Genomic DNA, 21,232 nt, shown 5'->3' on the forward strand with positions numbered 1-21,232 from the left:
CGCGCGAACATGGGAAAGGATTTGTTGTTTATGTATCTATGTATTTTATTTTTATTTGCACTCTATTTTCTCAAGACATTTGGGATACAGCTGCTACAAGAACAGTACATAAACATTTACCTGTTTACTCTGCAAGTGTGATTGTCAGTTAATAGTGTGAGGTGTCTGAGGAATACAAAGTGTGTAGATTTGGGATGCGTCATGCAGCCTCTTGTGAAGATGTTTTTTACCACTATAATCTGGATCATTCTTAGTACATAATTCTGCATGCAGAATTAGTAATAAACCTTTGAAATAGCAGAGGCTTGCTTTTTCATAATGTAATTCTCATGACTGTGTGTAGCTTCTGCCTTAGGAACAATGAAGTTATTGTGAAGCAATTACTTGCATAATGGCAAATTCTAAACCTAGAAATAATTTAGTGGAGTAATGATCTACAGTGATCTTAAAATATTTAGACAGTAGCTAGCAGTTTATTGCATCTTTTTCAGTTAAAAATTAGTATTAAAAAGGTTTGTCACTCTTGCATAAGAACTTGGATTTATTTTAAAAAAACATACACAGGTGAAAGCTGACTATAGATTTGTGTGTGTTATCTCTGGTTTGATTTGTCACCTGGTTAGGTGTTTCAGTTACTTCTGGTTTATGTGGAATTCCTGTGCTGTAGGTAAACATTCACTGAGGATGAAATGTAAGAGTATCCAAGTGTTTACTTTCTGATCCGAATTTAACATTTTATCTATCAGCAATTAAGGTTAAAAGTAATTGGGCTCCATTTAGTCAACAGAAGTGTTTATTGTATTCATAGAAAACAAATGCGCACACATTTAACTGTACAAAAATTGTGGATCAGTGTATGGCTGCATTAAAGGCCCCAAGGGAATTCTGACCATTACTCCTGCAGTGTGGAGTTTGTTGAGCTACAGTATAGTAGAGCAAAGAGAGCAGGGTGAAAAGCTGATATCTGACTTTTTAAAAACATTTAATTCTCCAAATTATAAGAAAGATGTTGAGATACTGTTTTAGATTTTTCAGGGAGACTAATTCTTGCTGTAAAACCTATCTAGTAACCGAATCCTCCTGTCACACTGTGGGAATGCAGGCGCCCTTTAGCATTTCAGTAAGGTAATTCTGGAAGACAGGATTTCTAGAACGCCTCCATACTGTACATGCATTGAAGATTCGTGTCACTGGGTGGTAACATGGTCGTGTAATCCTTCTGTGGAGCAGTAATAAGTAATATATCTTCTTAGTCTGCTGTGCATCTTTGAAAATCCTTACCTTTATTTTCTTAAAGCAGTTTATATAGATAAGAGAAAACACATAAGTAGTTCTAAGACAGTGAATTTCTCTTCTTAATTGACTCACACCATTCTGGGAGTTGTGTTGAAAGCTTCTAGTGGCCTTACAGTGCTATAAAAAGTTTGTGGATTTGAGGATTTTTTTCCATGCTGGAAAGGTGAGTCTAGAGTGCATGTACAGAAAGGGGCATGTTACCATGGTAATTACTTTGTTGCATGGCTGGCACTACTACAGTAATTTTTCATACGGAGACCCAATTCCTGTCTGCAGATGCTTTGAACAACCCGCACAGGCTGCAGGAGCTTCCTTCTGCGTGTCCAGCATGCCGAGGTGGCCTCACCTGCTTCCAGTCCTGCTGCCACGGAGGTCAGGGGAGTTCTGCTGCTGACCGCAGCGGCAGCGAGGACAGGTCTCCAGCGTGCGATGCTGCTTGTAGCAGGAGAGTACAGGACAGGCAAGACATCTGTCTTGAAAGCTGGCATTTCTTCTGCCAGCTTTCCAGGGCAGGGAACATGTTTTTTTGCCCGAGTAAAATACATCATACAAACAAAAGGGGAAACCTTGCAGAAATGTTATGCCACTTTTGTGATTTATAGCATTTTGGAGGCTGGTGTCTTGTGATATAAAAAGGTCATTTGTCTTTGCATCGTGCTGCTGTTTTGACTTTTTTTGCAGTGGAACAAGCAGTGCCATATTCTTCTGCCCTAAGGTAAGATCAGTTTGAAAGATTACTGAAGTGATAATCTACAAAAATTTTATTCTGGAAAGAAGATACAGGAGTTTGGACTTGATCTTTTTTGGCCAGTACTGTTACCTATTTTAAAAAGAACCCAAATATTTCAAATCTGTATTTTTGCTTCATTGCTGCAAAGGTAAGGAACTACCTTTTACCCCAAATTATTCAAATTGTATTAGAAGAGCAGTATTAACTGCAATTACCAGCCTTCTCTTTAGCAGTGGTTAAATGTCTCTTATGTTACGGGACAGAGACTAATGAAATCCTGACAACTGTTGCCTCTGGATAAAAATGTCGACTCTTTCCACCAAGACTCCATTTTCAGTTGCTATAATTTCTGCAAGTTGCCAGCAATGTGCAGAGCACTAGTTAAGTTCTTTGCACAGTTGAGGCATCTTGTATGTTCCTCCATTCTGGAATTTCCAGTTCTGCAATTCACTTTGAAACTTTAATGTTTTTGGAATAATGTAAGACAGAGAAAGTTTCCTCAACTCCAGATGAAGCATGGGTATGTATATATGGAGCACACATGTAGTCTGTATGCATTACAGTTAACAAGCTTTTAATCTGGACAGAAGAGCCAGGATTTTCATGGTGATGCAAACAAAGTCAGGATGAGCCAGATTTCATGCTTGTCGTTTTTATCAGTGGACTTTCACGAGATGGATAGAAAGCTTCGTTCTGAAAGGGCTATTAGTGTGGAAGAACTAGGTTAAATCAGGTTTGCAGTCCAGCATTCTACAATAATGCAATACCATCCTTTTTGATGATCTAAATGCCAGGCTTTACCTCTGCAGATGAAACAGTGCAATTTAATTTTTAGCTACTTTCCAATTCTATAGGAAAAGGGGAATTTCAGAAAAGTGAAGCCATTTAATGAACCACTTATCCTCCAAAGTGGCGGCATTATGTGAAATGCTCTTAGATACGAATTTTGAAATGGAGTTGAATTTTGGCAAGCATCAAATCCTACATTTGGAGAATTTCCTTGATTCTAAATTAACAATTACTTTTGAAACCACTGAATGTGACTACTCTAAGATAAATAGTAAGTAGGGGAGTTAGGAGAAGGATGTGGTTGAAGAATAGGTTCTCTTTTCTAATTTATGCATACGGAGCTTGTATGCTTTTTTTCTCCTGGACGCTGTTGTGCAAGGGAAAGTATAGCTGGTTCTCTGTTTTATTTCTGGCTCTGCTTCTGACTGATGTGTGGTTTTGAGTAAGTCACTTAGTTGCTCTGTGCCTTTGTGTCTGCCCCTGTAAGACCTAGCTAACTTGTCAGATGCTTTGAGGTCTGTGAGTGAAAATCGTTGTAATATTATTATTGAAGGTATCCAGAACCTTGCTGAGTGAACAGTTAACTTTACTGTTAGTAAATACATAGTAATAGAGCAATAGCAGCTATGTTTGCACAAAATCAGTGATTTTGAAAAATAAATTTTACAATTTCTTTTTTTCACAAAACTGATATTGAAAATAGGCAGAGTTATTAGAAAGAATACATTGAGTGTGAATAGATGCTCTTATCCTAAAGTAACTTCATTTTGTACTCATTTAACAGCACAGAGAGTTCTCTCTCAGACTTTTCTTTCTCCTTCTTTGGACTCCATACAGGATTGTCTTCTACGTGCATCTGTGATACTGAGTTTATGAAAACACAAATTTATCAGTTGCAAAATTCTTCCTGGTGAAGAGAGAAAGCAGGGGGACAAGGAGACACACAGAAGCAGATGCTTACCTGGAAACTGAGCATCAGTTGTTTTTGCTTGTTTGTTTGTTTGTTTATGTCTGTGGTCAGAAAAGCTAGTTACCTGATCTCTCTGTTACCACTACTGAAGCATTTAATCTAATTAGCCATTGCAATAAGTTTTGCATCAGGCAATTGAATTGTTTTGTCGGGTGGTATTTCATGGCCTGCATAATTTTCGTGAGGCCAGGGTATGAGATTAGCAGGGCCTGCCTGACCACGACTGTCTGCTGCAGAAGCCCACAGGCAGCTTCTGTGGACTTCTTCCTCCAGGTGTTGATGAATGCCATTTTGTGAAGATGTTGCTAAGGTGTCTGGCCATGCCTGTTTAGCCCCTCACCTGTTTTATAAGCTATATGGAAATAATACATAACAGCAAAAAGGGTTTTACGGTATTAGTACTCAAAGGAGGCTCTCGTTAATTTTTATGGACTTTTTAACCCAACTAAGCAATGCAAGACAAAAATAGATTAAAAATTTCGTAATGCTGAGGAATTCTCCAGATTAAAACATTGCTTATACTGAAGTTTTTGAGGGTGTCTGCATTGACTTTGCAGGAATTTGCATGGCATTTTTCCAGACCTTTCGCCTTCTGTGTCTTATCTTACATAATACTGTAAATGTCTGATCACAGGACAGTGATGTGGGCCTGGCTGGGGAGAAACTGAAATGGGGGTGCCTGGCTAGTCTTCTGGTGGGAAAAGGTTTCTGAGGCAATTTGGCAACTGCATTTATAGCAAGTCTCTTTTCAGCATGGAGCCTCAGGAGATGTCCAGCCTGGCTGCAGCGTTGCACTGTGATTTTTCTGCTCGCCCATAGACCTCGCTTGCCAGATGCAGCTGGTAGCAAATCCTGTCTTGCCACAGCACTGGCGGCGGTGTGTGTGATAAGCTTCTGCCCTCTGATGTGAGCATGGGAGGCACAGATGCTGCCATGAGAAAAGGGACTAGCTGAGCTTGTCTCTTGCATAACACTTCAGATTTGAGGGATCTGCTGTTTGCTAGGCTGTTAGCATTCCCTGCAGATGCTTTGGGCTTTCTCCGTCAGCCTCTTTTTCTGCAGTCTATGTACAGTTAATATTTCTGCTTAGCTTTGTAGGTCCTCTCCTTCGTAGATCTCAAGAATATTATTTTGGTTCTGTAGGAGCCTCTTGCAATTCTGATTTTGCATTTCCCTCTTTTCCCGGTATTATTTAGAAGGTATAGGTTTTTCAAAGGAAAAAAAATTGCAAGTTTTAAGACTGCTTTGGTTTATAAGGGGCTCTCTCTCCACTTACGAACCGAAAAGAGAAGAGAGCTCCTTTGAGGATTTTAGAGCTTTTGTGACTAAAGCAATATTTGAGTGAGTTTAGGAAAGTAAGAAATAGTATCAGTGGCGTGAGGCAAGTGCTGTATTAGCTAGCAGTGACACAGTAAGCAAGTTTCCCCACACAGTTCATCCAGCACATGCTAATCCTGCCTGATCTGCAGTGTTTGTTATCTGTGCAAACCAGCAAGGCTTAATAAATTATGCCCCTTTTCTGATAAAAACCCACAGGGAACATGACGTCCCTTTTTAAAAAAAGTCAGCTGAACACTCTAAGAGGGAAAATTTGTATTATGTGCTTTTTCTGTCGCACTGTTGTTTTTTGTTGTATTTTTAAACTGTCAGATTTTTTTAAACATAATTAATAACTGTTCTTTGCTCTCTGAATGCTGTTCAGTTCCACTCTGTGGAGTGGGAGGCTCAGCAAGTCATTTGCACATAGAACAAGAAAGGTATATAAATTGCACCTTTTAATAGTATGCTTCACTTTCAGATGTAATTACCTTGGAAATCCTGTATGTACTTGTAGGTAGCACTATTAAGCCTCATCCTTTGTTGCTGTCAGAAATGATTTCTAAATTACTTGCTTTTGACCACAATAGTAGAGAAATTGTTTTACAAACATAAGATTTAAAAGCCATTAGCATAGTAGAGAAAATAGAATAGTTTATTTGCAATTCTTTCTTCTGCCAAGGCTATTAACATTTGCCTGAAAATTTCCTGTATGGTCATATTTTCTTAGTGGTAACAGTGAAAAAATACTGGTTATATTTCACTGGAGCTCTGCAGAGCAGGTTAGGCCTAATAACGTTAAGCAATGTATTATGTTCAAATTAGTATTGATTTTCCTATCATAACTGAAGTAAATGAAGAATGGTGACAGTATAATTGTACCCTCTCCTGGAAATGAAAGAGTTACTGGTATTTCTGGAATAGACTAACTTTGTTATTCTCAGCTTTAATGATTAGGTTGCCAGAGAAAAGATGAGTCTTTGCAATCCTCTTAACCTTGGAGATATCTCAGTTAAGAAACTTCCTAATGAAAGTTAAGACATTATGTTAACAAGGCTAATTTAACCAGTGGTAACATGGGTAGGGAGCTTTCTCTTAAGGTTTTTATTTGGCTCTGCAGTATTCTTTGACAGAACTTTTCTGATTTGACAGAACTTTCCCAAATATTTACAAAGAGTATCTTGTGTATCACATTTCCTTTTTAAAATAAAAGAATTGGTTCAACTTATATTATAGATAAATTTGCATTTTTATTACTTTGCACAGATGCCTGACTGCTTAAAGACAGCTAACTGGTTCAGACTTAGTTTGAAGATTCAACCTGTAATTCACAGGTTGCCAATTACAACTACACCTTAGAGCAGCCTTGAAAGAGGACAAACTGAAGCAGCCACTTCTCCAGTTGGATGATATCAGTAGATTGTTAGCACTTCTGTAGCAAATCTGTAGCAATGTGAGAATTGCACAGATAACAAATAAAGCTAGTTTTTTCTCTCAGACAGTTCTGTCTTTTCTGGGTCTGTTTTCAAAATTATAGGCATTTGTTGTAAGGGATGCTGTTGCTTTTGTTTTATGTAGTGCTATAAAGTCTAAAACTAGTCTTTCCAGATTTCAGCATTTTATAAATATCATAATGGGTCAGCTTTCCTAGAGGGGAGTGAACTTCATGGAGCTGCCATAAGCTCTGCAGGACTAGTTGTTTCTGTTCACAGGAAATGGAAAAAGACCACTGAAAAATTAATTACTTTTTTGCTCACTAAATAAACAGTGAAAGAGGTTGTTTGGGAAATTCTTGGGTATGTATTTCCCAGAGGATGTGTATATCAGTAGCTGGATGTGTAAATAGTAGTTGTGCAGCTAAACGTTTAGGGCTCAATACAGGAAAAAAATAGCCTAGAGCCTAAATTAGTGAAGGGAGAATAGGTACAGTTCATCATTCACTTACTCAATACATTGTTTTTGTGTGTGATAATGCAAAAATGGTCAAATTAATGGAACAGTAATTTTTTAGAAGAATACAATTTCTGCAGAAACATTTGACTAGTATTTCTTTATTGAAGTTTTATTTGTTGTATTTCCAACTTGGAAACGTAATGCACATTTGTGTACTCCTGGTGTGTACAGTGCTGTCACCACGCTGTGTAATCAGTGGGCCATGACTTCTGTTTACTTAGTCGCAAGTAAGTTGCCCTTTTTTGCCGCAGTCCGAGGGCTAAGTATTGCTTTAACGTTTTAAAATTGCTTCTTTTGTTTAATGTAAAATACAAACCCATCACTGTTCAGATATCAGTTGCTATTTATATCTTGACTTGCCTTTGACCAATGTTAAATGCACATAGGGTTAATTTTTCTTACGAGAATTCTGTGCAATTTCCAATTCTTAGGTAAGATGCCATGTTTTTTGTCTGAGAGAAGGGCAAGACCTGAGATTATTGCTTTTTTTTAGTGACTGTCACCTCATCTGAGCGTGTATTTCACCCTCTGAAGTTCTGATGATCCCTAAAAAGAATTGGGTTGTTTGAATGTTATCCCAGCTCACAAATGATGTATCTGTGTGATCGGATAATCTCCTTCATCCCAGTCTTTTCCTTAGTAAAGCCTCTCTATTAATTCACTGTTCGGGTTTCTGTTTTTATCTCTGATCATCTTTAGGTTCTGCTGAACGGGTAATGATGAGCAGTTTGTTGCTAGGAAAAACATTGTCCCCAGTAATGTGTGTCATGGTCCTTGTACCCTACCAGTGCTGCTCACAGTCAGGAAGAAGCAGGTACAGTGCTGCAGAATGTGGTGTATGGTCTCAGTTTCACTGAGTTTTGTTTTGTTTTTCCCTATCTCTAAATCTTTGTGTCTTGCCCTCTAGAAGAGTGGGGGGGGGGAAGTGAATTTAGAGTATGAAACCAGCTTGATTAACAGCTGTGCTTGCCAAAATCCTTTGTTAATCCAAAGAACTAGCACTACATGGTCAACAAAAATGTAATCTCCCTGGCCCTGCCTTCACCGTATTTCAGGCTTCATCCAGGAGGAAGTATTTTTAGGGGCGAAAAGGTGAATCTGCTTTTCATGTAACCCTCTGCCTTTAAACTGGCCCATGTAGCAGCTGAAATGTGTGGGGAAAACAGTGACATGAAGTGTCTTGTACTGCAAATCATACCAGAATTTGAACATCAAAATGTCTTTTTGGAAATTCCTTAAATAGTGGATTTCACACTGGATGAGTTGAATAGCTATTTTTAAGAAAGTGTGTAGGACAAGCAGACTTTATCACATGCATCCATATAGTTTTATCCTTACCGCTGTCAGTTGCTAGTTTCAAACACTTAATTCATACCTTCAGGATAAGTCTTCACCACTCTGAAATTACAGAGGCATTTACTGTCATTTTTGAAAACCGCTATCACTGAGCACTGAAATGTTCAAGTAGAAGAACTAGGTCAGCTTGGTGCAAAGAGATCTCCTCCGCTACCTAAAACATATATTCCAGCAAAATGGAGTAGACCCAACTGCACCATTGAAGGAACACTTTCTTTGTAGTCTAATGTCAAATGCAAAACTTTGCTGCTTTTAGGCATTCCCTATTACCCATACTTAACTAGCCCACTGGGGTAAAGTCTCTTTCTTGAAGACGTGGGGTAGTAGAAAGAAACCACGAGTACTTTGCCAGTAACAGAAAATTACATGAATTAGAAAATACACATGGGTAAAATTTTCAGGTAAGCCTCCTGGTGTGTTGTTTTTTTTTTTTTTTTTCCTAGATGTCGGTAATCCTAGGTGTCAGATCTTCCAAGTTAAGACACGAGGAAAGAATGACTCGAATTTTAACGATAATTTAGTCATGACTAATGGAAGTCTTAGATTTTCTTGACAGGCTCCTCTAAAATGCAGCAGAGCATTTTGACAGTCCACAAAATGTTGTACTACAGCTCTCCCTGTTCTTTGGAGGAAAAAAAATTTTCGGTGTTCTGTCTTTATAGCCACCAATGTAGTTGTCTTATGAGTGTTAAGTCGACTATGAGAAAGAGCAGGATGCCCTGGCAGCACTCCAAGGCCAGGGTGTCCTGTGTGCTGGTTTCCCGTGCTGTTTCAGCTGGTCGGCTGCGTTTCATTTCTTCTCAGTGCTCTTCTGTAAATCAAAGTGGATGCAGTGTCTCCCTCTACAGAAGGCTATAATTTAGTGGCTGAAGTGTTGTATGTGTGCCAGTATATTAATAAATAACCTGTGTTTGTGAGTTACAGTTACATCTTAGAATCAAATGCAAATACAGTTCCTCTTCTTAATTTTTTTTTTTTTTGGCTGACTTCTATCAGAACCAACTCAAGGGATTTCCTGAGACCTTCTATACTATACTTCTGAATAAGGGCTTGTTTAAAAACCAAAAAAATTCTCTGTAAGTAGAACCCTTGAGCTTTGATCCAGTATTACTAGACATGTTTCAAGGCTGGCTTAGATTGTATGTTTTCATGAATACTGATTAATATTTTGTAAAATCTTGTTAAACTAAATTGTTCTTTTGTTAATAGCGTGCTACACTTACATAACATAGGCTGCCAAATGTCTCATGAAAATGAACTGTCAGTTATAAATCAGCTGTGATTTTAGCAGTTAGGTACATAGTTTGTTATGAAAAACAGTTTATTATTCAAAAATACAACCACAACTATTTTTTTCTTTCAGGTTGCCCCTCTGAAGAAACTGGATTGAACAAGAGCACTTCTTATAGCGGGGTGCGCTTTCATCTCTATAATGAAGAAGAGCAGAAGTGTCATGACAGTAACTGCAGATGAGGTAAATTTTTACAAAGGCTTGTTTTATTTTTCCCAATACTTATGAAAGTCAGATCAAAAGTTTGTTTATTCTTAAAAGTATCTGCTGTTTTTTAGTTACTCATTGATTTCCCTAGAGTTGCTTGCAGCTTATGTAATAAGCAGAAACTAAGCCACACACATTAAAAAAAACCAATCAAGCAAGACTCCCTAAACTTTTCATGGTGCTTATGCAGAGCGTGTACTTTAATATTCTTTGTTGGTCAGTGTAATAAGGGCAGGCACCAGAGACTAAACATTCCTGTACCTTATGGGAATTCTGTTCTGGATCTAGTCTTTGTGAGTGTGCTATACTTTTATATTTATAAGCATTCAACAACTCTCATTACAGTAGTTGCTGAACACCTAATGTGATGACGCAGTGTTATTCCATTACTACACTTGCTAATCATCATCATAATCCCCTATTAATGAAGCTCCAGTTCCAGTTCTCTGGAGAAATGCATCAATTTGTAATGATGGCATGATAACCACAGCATTAATTGTCTTGTTTGTCACAGCTTGGTCTCTCTAAAAATGGAAAGCCACCTGGAATGTATATGAAAATACAGCAGAGAAGCTGAACCTAATAGTTTATGTATCTTATAGCAGCTGTCCAACAGAAAAGTGATTCCATAACACTGAGACCGTCTGTTGCACTGCTTCATAGCCAGTTTGCCTGCCCATGATACTGGGTTTGCTGGAATCTGCTCTGTCCCTGCTGATTATAACAAAGGCAGGCATTTGAAATCTAGTGGGGAGTTAGAACACTGTGGTCCTGCTGTATGTTTCTTTAAAAAATATTTTAAGCAGTCTTCTAAAGATTAGTAATAAAGATAGGTCAAGTCAGATCCCCATATAGAAGACTGGCTTTCCCTTCTGGGATTCCTAGGAGTATTTCTGACCTGAGGACAGATATGAGTTGTGAAAAAGGAGGGTTTAGATTGCTGCAGATCTCGAGCATATTTATGGAAGGACAGCATGCCAAATATTTAAGCTCCTATGTAGGTCATTATGATTTTGATGCCTTAATAACTTCAGGAATCTGGACCGACGTCCCTATAGCACTTCAGGCTACAATCAAGGAGTAAAGCGGCTTTGGGCCAGGTTGTTTCCTGTGTGGACGCTGCACATGGTTGTCGGAGGGGCAAGCAAACAGAGAAAGCTGAGAAAACTGTTAGTGTGTCTTGTCTTCCATTCCTGTGTTGAGTCCTTCATGAGATAAGAGGGAGGACAGTACCACGGAGTTGTTTACTTTTATAGTCCCATGTCCTTTACCCTAGAAACTACAAGGCAGTGGGCGATGCATGCTACTCTGCAGTTGTCTTCATGAAGGACCTAATAACTGGTTACAGAAAATTAGACTACTCATTTATTTTTCTAAGTTAGCAGGTCACCAGTTGTCGCTTCTAGTGTGTTTTCTCAGAGCTCAGCTAGATCCTTCTACAGTCAGGGCTGTGCTGGCTGGAGAGGTGACGGAGAGGACCTAGTGGTCCCAGTTGGTAGGGACGTGCGCAGGGGCTGGAATGCTGCGAGGTGGGTGCAGAGAGCAGGACAGATCAAAACTCAGGAGCAGGTAGAAGAAGAGGAAAAATGTGAGAGGTTGCCATAGATATACACACCTATTATAGTAACCTTCCAGCTGCTAGTACCAGCACGTCATGCACAGTACAGAAATATTCTCATTTGTATTGATTTTTTTTTTATTTGGAGGACTAGCTAAACTCTCAAAGTAAGACAAAACTGACAACCCTCTTACAGTGATATTTCACTTGGCTTGGCTTTGAGAGGACTGACAGGCAGCTTTGTGACTATGGTGATACTTTGAAATAAAAATTGGTGGAAACTCTTAGTAGAAAAACTGCTTCGAAGGAATGAAAAGCTTTTTGAGGCTATTTCTGTTAGGAATACCAGAGTTAGGGTAGCCTAGCAGGAAATTCTTCATAATGAAGAGCTCTGATTTTAGGATGGCCAAGTCCAGTATTCCTGGCACCTTTCTCTGCCTGAAGAATCATCAGAAAAAAGATGGCAAACCAATATGTTTGTGGTGTGCAGAGAAATGATTCTTTGGATGAACATTGAATGGAATGTTTTTAAAAAAATTTAAAATATTGGAAGTTTAACCTATCACCAAAGTGACTTGGATTATTGAAGTGTTTAGAATTAGATGTTGATTTTATCTTAGGAAAATCATGAATGATTTTTAAAATTAAAAACTTTGTAAAATAACAATGCGATGCAGTCAGAACTTTGCCAGGATTTCATAATAGCTGTCTTTTGTGACTAGCTGTGACTGCAGAACAAGCATCATTGAATGTTTTATATTATTACCGAGAAAAACATTTGTGTGCACAGCTTCAGTGGCTTTTTTGTCTTTTCAGAATGCACTGGATTACCTGGAGTGTGGGCTGAGTAAGTCCTACAGTACTTCTAGCCATGCTCTGGGCATAGACCTCTGGAGAGGAAGAAGATGTTGTTCGGGTAATTTGCAGTTACCACCACTGTCCCAAAGACAAACAGAGAAAGCAAGGACGCCTGACAGAGACATCATCTCTAGACCAACAACTCTGCCTTTGTTGACACCTCCAAGTATTGCAATTACCGCTTACCAAGACTGGTAGGTTGTTTCCATTTGTTATGAATCTAATGTGATTGTTTCTTTATGGTGTTTTTTCTTTCCCTTTCCTTTCTTTTTTTTCTTACAAAGTCCCTAGACATTAATCCTGTATATATTAATCAGTATTGTTCATGTCTACTGGTTGGTGGATCATGGACTTAAATTTGGAAAGTAATTGCCTGCCTTTTTTGAAACCCCACTTCTGTTACAAAGCTCTTCTGTTCACTTTTTGTGCATCTTCATGCAATTTTTGTCCTGTAAATTCTGATCTCAGCCAAAGGAACTCTGTTATTAGCTCTCCACTTATGGAAGAGTTCGGGATGGCTACAGATGCTTATGGAACAGATTGAGGAAAAAGGCTTTAGATCTCTAGCTATTTCTTGTCCAAGTGCTAGGAAAAAGGCTTGGAAAAAGCATTTGAATCTGATCTTGAGCTAAAGAAAAGGCCTGAAGAAACTGTCAGAGAGCTGATTAAGAGGGTATTGCAAAGGGATGAGTTCCAAAACAGAAACTGAATATTAAATGACAAAACAAGGAAGCTCATCTGGAGGGAGGAGAGGAAGACAAGCCCTAAGTGTTCATGTGCTAGAATCACAATGGTGGAAATTACTGGGAAATGAATGATAGCCATTTCCATTTGCCTTCTGGGAGCTCCAAAACCTGTAGTAGTAAGCTGTTGTGCAGCCTTTGAAGTTACATGTCTAGCCTGCCATATAAATTCAGAAATGGCATTGCAATGCAACTTTAACCTCTGTATCTCAGCTTCCGACTTCAAGCATGCTTTGGATTCTAGGTGTTTAGATGCTCCATTCTCAGCTTCATTTGCTGGCTGCAAGGCATGTTCACTTCACTTGGAAGTCCGAATCTGGTTTTAGCTTCATTTAAGTTCAGCACTGTTCAAGGCTGGCATTTTGGTTTGTGTTTGTACTGAACAATTGTATTTGGAGGACTACCTAAATTCATTTGTTACGGTCTTTTAGTAACAGTTTTCATGTTGAAAATAGGGTTTTAGACTATATGCTTGAGATAGATGAGATAAAGAAGTCAAAGGGGAATTGGCAGGGGCTTTTGTTTAATGTTTGCGTTTAATCGCTGTGGATGAAATTGGTAAGTTATCTAATTTTAGATGGAAAGAGCACTTTGACAATGAAAGGGTTAGTTTACGATTTATAAGCATTTTGAGACTATCCCTTGTGGTATTTTTGCAGTAATTTGTAATCTCATCTGCCAGACAGCGGAGAGTCTGTTCATATGTGTGGGTTTAAACAATGAAATAATTCTGCTCTTTGGAACCCTTTAATACGCGATTTAGGAAAACGCAAGGAATTACAATGGATGTGTGGTTAGCTTCCCTTGGAGCGCAAGGGGGCGGTGCTGCTGCGCTCTCCCGGCGTGCCTTTTTCTAGAACGTTAGGTTAGTGAAAGAAAATACTTATAACTGACACTGAAGTTACTGCTCTTTCTTTATCGTTATTGGTCTCTTATAGTAAGTAAGCAATCAGTTCACAACTTCTCAGCTTTAGCTTGACTCTTACGTGTCTGTTTATAACCACACAGAAAGTTTGGTGTTGCTGATTATTTTGGCTTTGTAAGTCAGAATGCCATTCCAACATGCATTTTTATGCTACATAGGCATCACCGTTCTGACTTGAGCATCAGCTAGGCTGACCGCTCTTGTGGCTGGGCAGAAAGCCGTTCTAATCTTTCCCATTTGCTGTTCACATTCTAATCATTAAGGGCTTTTGAACAGGTGAGAAATGTTCTGTAACCCATGCTAGGCATTTACTTATCTGCGCAATTCCTGCTTACTCAGGGCCTGACTCAAGCAGAGTCATGCCTGAGATTTGTCTGTGTAGGAGAGGTGCAAGCCGAATCTGGTCCCAAAGCTGTTTAGGCATATTATACTGTGGTAGGGTCCTGCAGAAAATATACCTGAGAGACAGGTTATATTTCTGTAAGCATGGTATGTGCCAGCGTGTCGGAACAGCTTTGGAATGATCGGAGCATTAAGAGACTCTGTGAGTGGGCAATAAAAGGATAGGAAAAATTCAGCGCATATATATATATATATATATATAAATAAAGTGATACATCTGAGCATGAAAGAATCATAGCTGCAAAACAAGGAGCAAGATCCAGGATATAGGATAGAAGTCAGTAATGATCAAAAAAGCAAATCAAATGTTAGGGATTTGAAGGAAAAGAATAGAGAATAAAATAGAGAACATCAATACACCATGGTGAAAACATGTTTCAGCTAAGACGATCAAACATACGGAACAGCTTCTGTACTAGGAGTGCTGAAGTAGGCTGGAAATTTTCAGCGTCAAAAAGACATAGTTGAGAGGAAAAGCAAAGGCATAGGACAGAGATTGTATGAGTGGTGTGAAGACAGTAGGTAGGTAATCTATTGTTATTGTCCCTTCCAGTATGAGAACAAGGGGCCATCAAATAAAGTGACAGGGCAGGCGTGAAGCAAATGCAAGGATCTGGTTCCTTATGCAATGTGCAGTGACTCTGTGGAGCTTTGTGTTGTGGGGTACTGGAAATGCTGAGAGTTCAGGTGGGCTCAGGGGAAAGCTTAACAGATCCTGGAAGAGAAATCTCTTCTGCATTTCTTCTGAAGGCATAAAACCTCTCTCGTTCAGTTTCTAAGCTGCAAATTGTCTGGGACTGGGAGAATATTTGAGGGAAAGTACTGTATATATTTGATTTCTGTTCCTTAGACGTCTGCTTTTAATCCCTGTGAGAGGCAGGATCATGGGCTAAATATACGCTTGGCCTGACCAGTAAGACCTCTTACATTGTTAGTCTAATATTCACCTCACTTTAAAGGTATCTTTCCTCAGAGCTTTAATGAAAATGCTGAAACTACAGGCAGAAATTTAACATTTTAAAGCAATTGGTGGAAAGACTTGGCTTCAAATATAGGGAGCCTGATGCCACTAAATGGTGTAAATCTCAGACTGAGACGGGAAAGAATTAATTTTCCTCTTGAAAAGGTTGTACAGCTTTTAGTTTCGTAAGATCATAGGATAATTCAGGTTGGAAGGGACCTCAGCAGGTTTCTAGCCCAACCTCCTGCTCGAAGTGGGGTCAGCTCTGAGGTCAGATCAGGCTGCTCAGGGGGGTTTATAGAGCCTGGCCTTGAAAAACTCTATGGATGGAGACTTCACATCCTATTTGGGCAACCTGTTCCACTGCCTGAATGTCCTCAAATAAATAAATAAAAACCTCCTTATGTTCAGTTGGAATCTCTTGTTTCAACTTATGCCAATTGTCTGATGTTTCCTGGCCTTTCAGTGAAAGGTAATGGCAGTGTGCTGTTCTTTGGAGGTGTGGTGTGTATTTAGTCTGCAAATCTACTCCATTAATTCATCATTATATATTAGGTTACACGGCTTTAGGCCTCTAACATATGTCTCTGGGCTGCAGAAACACTTCACCAAACTTATTCCCTGGATTTCGCTTGAGGTCACAGATGTTTTCCTGACCTCTCTTTGTGCATGTTGCATCAGATGGACAGTCTTGCTGTAGCTTGTACAAGATCAAGTTGTACAGATCAAGTGGATTGGTACTGTTAATGCAGTGGAGTTAGAGCATGCAGAATGAAACGCTGCACAGAAATTCAAATGTAAGTGGCCTTGAGCAAGGGTCATTTGGGGTCCACACAACTGAAGTGTATAAATAATGTAAGGCTCAGACATAGACTTTCTGTAAGATAAATCATGGTGACTGTTATGCATCTAGTATACATCTTTTAACCTTCATCTAGTACGATTTTTTTCTGAGAGTTCATAGAGTTGTAGCTTGGAGATGCTTTTTAGAAGAGATCAATAGGACTCATTTAGAAACGTGTAGATTTACTTGAGCTTCCTGTAATCTATTTTAGTGCTTGTAGAAACACAAAGACAGTTGTGGAACACCTCGTTGTTATGGTATGGAATGCGATTCTGAGAAAGAAGGTCTTCATTTCACTTGCTTACCATTCATAGTAACTCTTGCCTTTTTTTGTAAGATTATGAAAGAACTTTCTAGTAACAGCGTTGTGACAGTTAACTTTTGCTGCTGATGTGCTAATTCCTCATTTCATTGGTGTACTCTCAGAAACACATACAAAACTTTGGGAACAGATGTTTTCTCTGTTACCTAGGTCAAGTATGATGGCAATGAGGCATTCCAGAGTTCATACTGAACAAAGAAATCACTTTTGCTTGGGGATTTTGTTTCCTATTTGTGCAAGCTATCATAATCTTTGTAGAAATTCATAATCTTAAACAGAAAAACAGTAAGTAAATTTCCTGAAGGGGTAGGGATAAATCAAACCCTGTAACCAAAAGTGTTCTGAATCAGTGCAAAAGCTCTGCCTTTGCAGTTACTCTTCCCCCCCCCCCCCCTTTAATTTGATTAAACCTCTGGGAAGACTCTTACTGCGTGCATTTGGGTCTGTGTTCTGCTGAACGATTCTACCAGTTTTTCCATTTCTTGCTAATAAAAAAATCTCTGATACACACTCAGTATTTAATGTCTGTTGTTCTGGTAGTTGAATACTGTTACACTTTCTTTTGGGTAGTTTATTTAGGTTCATTCTGATCTCTACTGCTCTAAAGCATTTCACTGTTGGTGTTCTGCCTTGGGTTTATGCTGGTCATCAGAGCAGCCACGTGAGAGCTATATAGTAACTATCTCTGTCATGAAATGAGATTTCTAAATTGAAATCCTGGAAAGGAATTTATATATAAAGTTATATCTGTGGTTCTTCCCAGAGCATTTTTGGGGATGCCACATTTCTTAAACAAAATGCTTTTTTATTGACTGGTGGAGGATACTCATCTGTGTGTGTTAACTTTAGGGAGGTAATGAATGGACTAAGATGGCTTGGAAATAATTTCACCACGGAGTTCTGTTGACCTCCAAAGCCATGAAAATAACTCTGTGGCTAGGAGGAAAAAAAAAATCTATCCCTATATTCCTAAAAAATCTCAGCTGATTTTCAGGAATATTTCTTTTTTGCTGGAGTAAGGTTAAAAATATAAATGTGATACCTAATGACAACAGTAAGAGGCCAACAAATCAAATAGAATTAATTCTGATACAGGTAGTAAAGCTCCAGCAGGGATTTTAAAGTAACCATGAATCTTACACAGCTCTGCTTGTTACTACACTCCCAGCAAAACCTTCCATACCAACGGAGAATATAGCCAGATTATATTACAACAGCTTCAAAACTTTGTTTCCTTTTAAAGATAATTGTTGTTATAGGTTAGGTGAAATTTAGTTCTGTCATCACAGAAATAGTACAAAATTCAGTCTGCAAAGTAGCACTGAGCTACAGAATACCTTATAAGAATAAACTAATTATGGAAGCTTGGCTGTTCTTGGGATGCCAATAACTGTAGTTTAAGGAAAAGAATAGCAGAGATCAAGTATAGAACATATTATTTGGGAGACACAGAAGAAAATAAGGTATAGTTGATTCCTCTTGTAAGTGCTTTTCTGTCATATTTTTTCAGAAATCACCTGAAATTTAACTTCCAGTAAGAACAGAAGTGAGAACTGTGGGAGGTTAAGCCATGAGTTATATATTATTCTTATATAAAATACATGGTAACCTAAGAAATAAAGCTTCTTCTGAGGTTAAGGGTTTCTTTTGTTTTTGCCAGAACTGTGTTTTCTTAACACTAGTTCTATTGTGACAAGATCTGTAACCATCAAACAAGAAATGGGTGGGCTAACTATAAAGCAGTAATATTCAGCTAGCTGCAGTGTAATAATAGTGTGTGAAAATGGCAAGGCAGTACACGTATAAAATAGTTTTCATAAAACATGTAAGGGAAGAGGTATACAAAATATAGATCTTCAAGTGGTAATCTAAATATAGAAGTCTTATAAGCAACTTCTACATAAATTTTGTCTGTGTTTTCGTAATGTTGTTAAATTGTCTTTGGTCATCCTGCTCCATATTTCATAACTAAAGCTTTATGATAATAAATCCAGGCAAGATGGAAGAGCTAGAGTAGAAAGAATTTATTTGTAGCTACCCTTAGGACCTCCAAAATAGTTCTCTCACCCTGTTTTTGAGACTTAACAGCTACTAGATTAGATTTGACAGAAAGGTAAGATTCTGGTTTACACCATTTTTACACATTTGACCCATGTGTGTGGAGACATTTTGACTATTTTGCATGAAGTTCCTGTGTTGAAACAGAAGTATTTTGTATGATCAGTCCCAAACCATAAGGAAATAAGGAGGCTTTAGGAATTCTATTAAAAGTTCATATGACTAATGCTAAGTATAACAAGAGCGACACTTTTTGAGAGCATAGAGATTATGTGAAACATTTAGACTACTATATAAAATGCTGTGTTGAAATATGTATATTGTTAATGCTCCACTGCAAAAGATGCCCTGTGGGATTGATCCTATTTTCCATGTCCACCTCAAACCCTTACTGAATTTGGTAGGAATTTGGGATACGCAAAGAATACAGTGTTAGTGTATTAATGTATTCTAAAGCGTGAGTGCATTGCTGGATCTGAAATGTGTACATAGTATCAAATCTGGCACTTGTAGTACTTCTGATTGTTCTCCAGATGGTGATAGTGGACAACAAATTAGACTTAAAAAACAAAACCAAAAACAAAACACATTCGGTATGACGTTGCACACCTTCAGCAGAAAGGCTGACTTCAGCTAGGGCTGGCTCTTAGCACTGCGCAGCTGTTATGCCCGTGGTCATTAACTGAGGGACAGACGTAGAAAGTTAGAATGATAAAGGGGATGGAGGATTTGTATGAATGATTAAAAAAAGCTAATAAAAATGTAGCCAGGCTAGTAAACTAAGCAGCAGGTAATGTGCCCAGTCATTCCTTTGGGTGTCCGAGGTCTGTATACCCCAGGGAATGAAAGGAAGTGTTTCAGTTAATAGGAAGCTTTAATCAGGAAAAGTGGGATGAAAACCAGAAGTTCAGAAAAATGAATGCTGTTTTGGAGAAGTGTTTTTTTGTTGTTGTTGTTGTTGTTCTGGTTTGTTTGCTTGTTTTTAAAACTGTTTCTGACTGTCGCGTAATACCCTGTGAGATAGGTGGAAGTCTCATTTCTTAGATCATTTCAACTTCAGCTGGATAAGAGCTACAGAAATATGCTACAACCCTGCAATGGAAGAAAAACAGATTAGCTGGCTTCCCATATGATGGGAAAAACATAGGAAACCCCTGCCCCCTGTCTGAACCATGGTTTTGATTGTTTTTTATGCCTATGATTTAAAAATCTTTAAATCTTTATATAAATCACATCAATGTTTCTTGTAATAAAACAGGATCAATTATTCTGATTAAAAACAATTCTTTCAAAAGCCCGTGCTACATTTCCATGGGGCATGCACTCATCTTTAAAAAGCAGGTCAGCTGTATTCCTCATAACATATATTCTATGAGGAAAATGGTTTTTAGTTATGCTTTGCTGTTTCTGGAAAATAAAAATGGTAGCTTAGTTTTGAAAAACACAACTACTACGATTATCCTAACAACAAGCGAGATGTAGAGATATTGAACAGTGTTAGGTCCAGGAACAGTCTTAAAGGATTTCACCTGTTCAGTGATTTTTTTGTTGTTGTTTGTCCTTTGATCAAATTTGCTTTGTAGTATCACCCAGTACATTTAAGCATTGCACATGTATGGTGCAGAACTGCAGAATCGATCAGAACTTGGAGTGCTGGGCACCCCTTGAGACAGTCTCTTGTGATTTTGCCTTTTGTCAGACCCTCTAGCAAAAGATCATCAGATATTTTCATTTCTGTTTGATAAAGCTGGTAGATATGTCCAAAACCCTGTGAAAATACAATGGTAACTTTTAAGAGGACCCTTCAGTTGCATTTATTAAAAAGGAGGGTTTCTGTGTTCCTAAGTACTTACCATTTCTGCCTAGCTTACCATGATGAGACATAAAAACAAATAGCCTCTGAAAGGCAGCAAAGGTTCTGTTGTGATATGGTTCTTGCATTGTCTCCTGTTCTACAGATAGTTTGTAAAAATCATGTAAAGAAGTTCACGAAGGTTTAAAACCGTTTGGATTGACTGACGTGGAAGGCAGAGGCTATCTGTCTCTCACGGGCAGAGGAAAAATCTTGATTCTTTTTCTTGTTTTTTTTGGTTCTTGTTGTTTTTTTGTTTTTTTTCCCTGCACTTTCATTTTTAATGCTTTACAAAGATGGGGAGGAAGAGGAGGAGGAAATGTAGGCAGTGAGATTACTTAGAGAAACGTCTTCTCTAAAATTCTGCCACTTCTCCCTTAATGAAATGACTCCACCAGAGACTGTCTCGCCCTCCTTGATTTGGGGAGGGGGCTCTTCCTGACCAGGAGCTATGCAGAGGATCAGCTGAAGAAACAAAACCAAACCATGGTGCCTCCTAACTGGCCGTTCTTATTTTTCAAATTATGGTGCCTTGTTCCCATGGCTGCTGAGCATTCATGACTCCTTTTGACTTGGCAATTGCAAGTGCCTGCTGCTTTTAAGACTAGGTCTCAAATGTCTTCTGCTGGATATGCTGCACATGAGCCAGTAGTTATGTCCTCTCTCTCAAGCATTAGGTTAAAGATCTTTACTGACCACGTAAAAGGCGTCTCTGGTAGGCAGCAGGGCACAGGATGGGGTTCCTCTACGTGGCATCCTTCTGTTGTAGCCATGAAGCCGTCTGTCTCGTTCTCTGCCTG

General features: G+C 38.6%; 1 protein-coding gene across 1 annotated transcript in view; it reads left to right on the forward strand.

Moving 5' to 3' along the window:
- The first annotated feature begins 7,768 nt into the window (after positions 1-7,768).
- PDE4B (phosphodiesterase 4B) overlaps positions 7,769-21,232 on the forward strand; it is a 182,105-nt gene continuing 168,641 nt past the window's right edge. The window contains exons 1-3 of the mRNA XM_026113968.2: positions 7,769-7,869; positions 9,775-9,885; positions 12,284-12,519. Of these exons, the coding sequence (XP_025969753.2) occupies positions 9,844-9,885; positions 12,284-12,519 (278 nt within the window). The 5' untranslated portion in view covers positions 7,769-7,869; positions 9,775-9,843. The remainder of the gene's footprint in view (positions 7,870-9,774; positions 9,886-12,283; positions 12,520-21,232) is intronic.

This window comes from Dromaius novaehollandiae, chromosome 8 (assembly GCF_036370855.1).
Source record: "Dromaius novaehollandiae isolate bDroNov1 chromosome 8, bDroNov1.hap1, whole genome shotgun sequence".
Classification (NCBI taxonomy): domain Eukaryota; kingdom Metazoa; phylum Chordata; class Aves; order Casuariiformes; family Dromaiidae; genus Dromaius; species Dromaius novaehollandiae.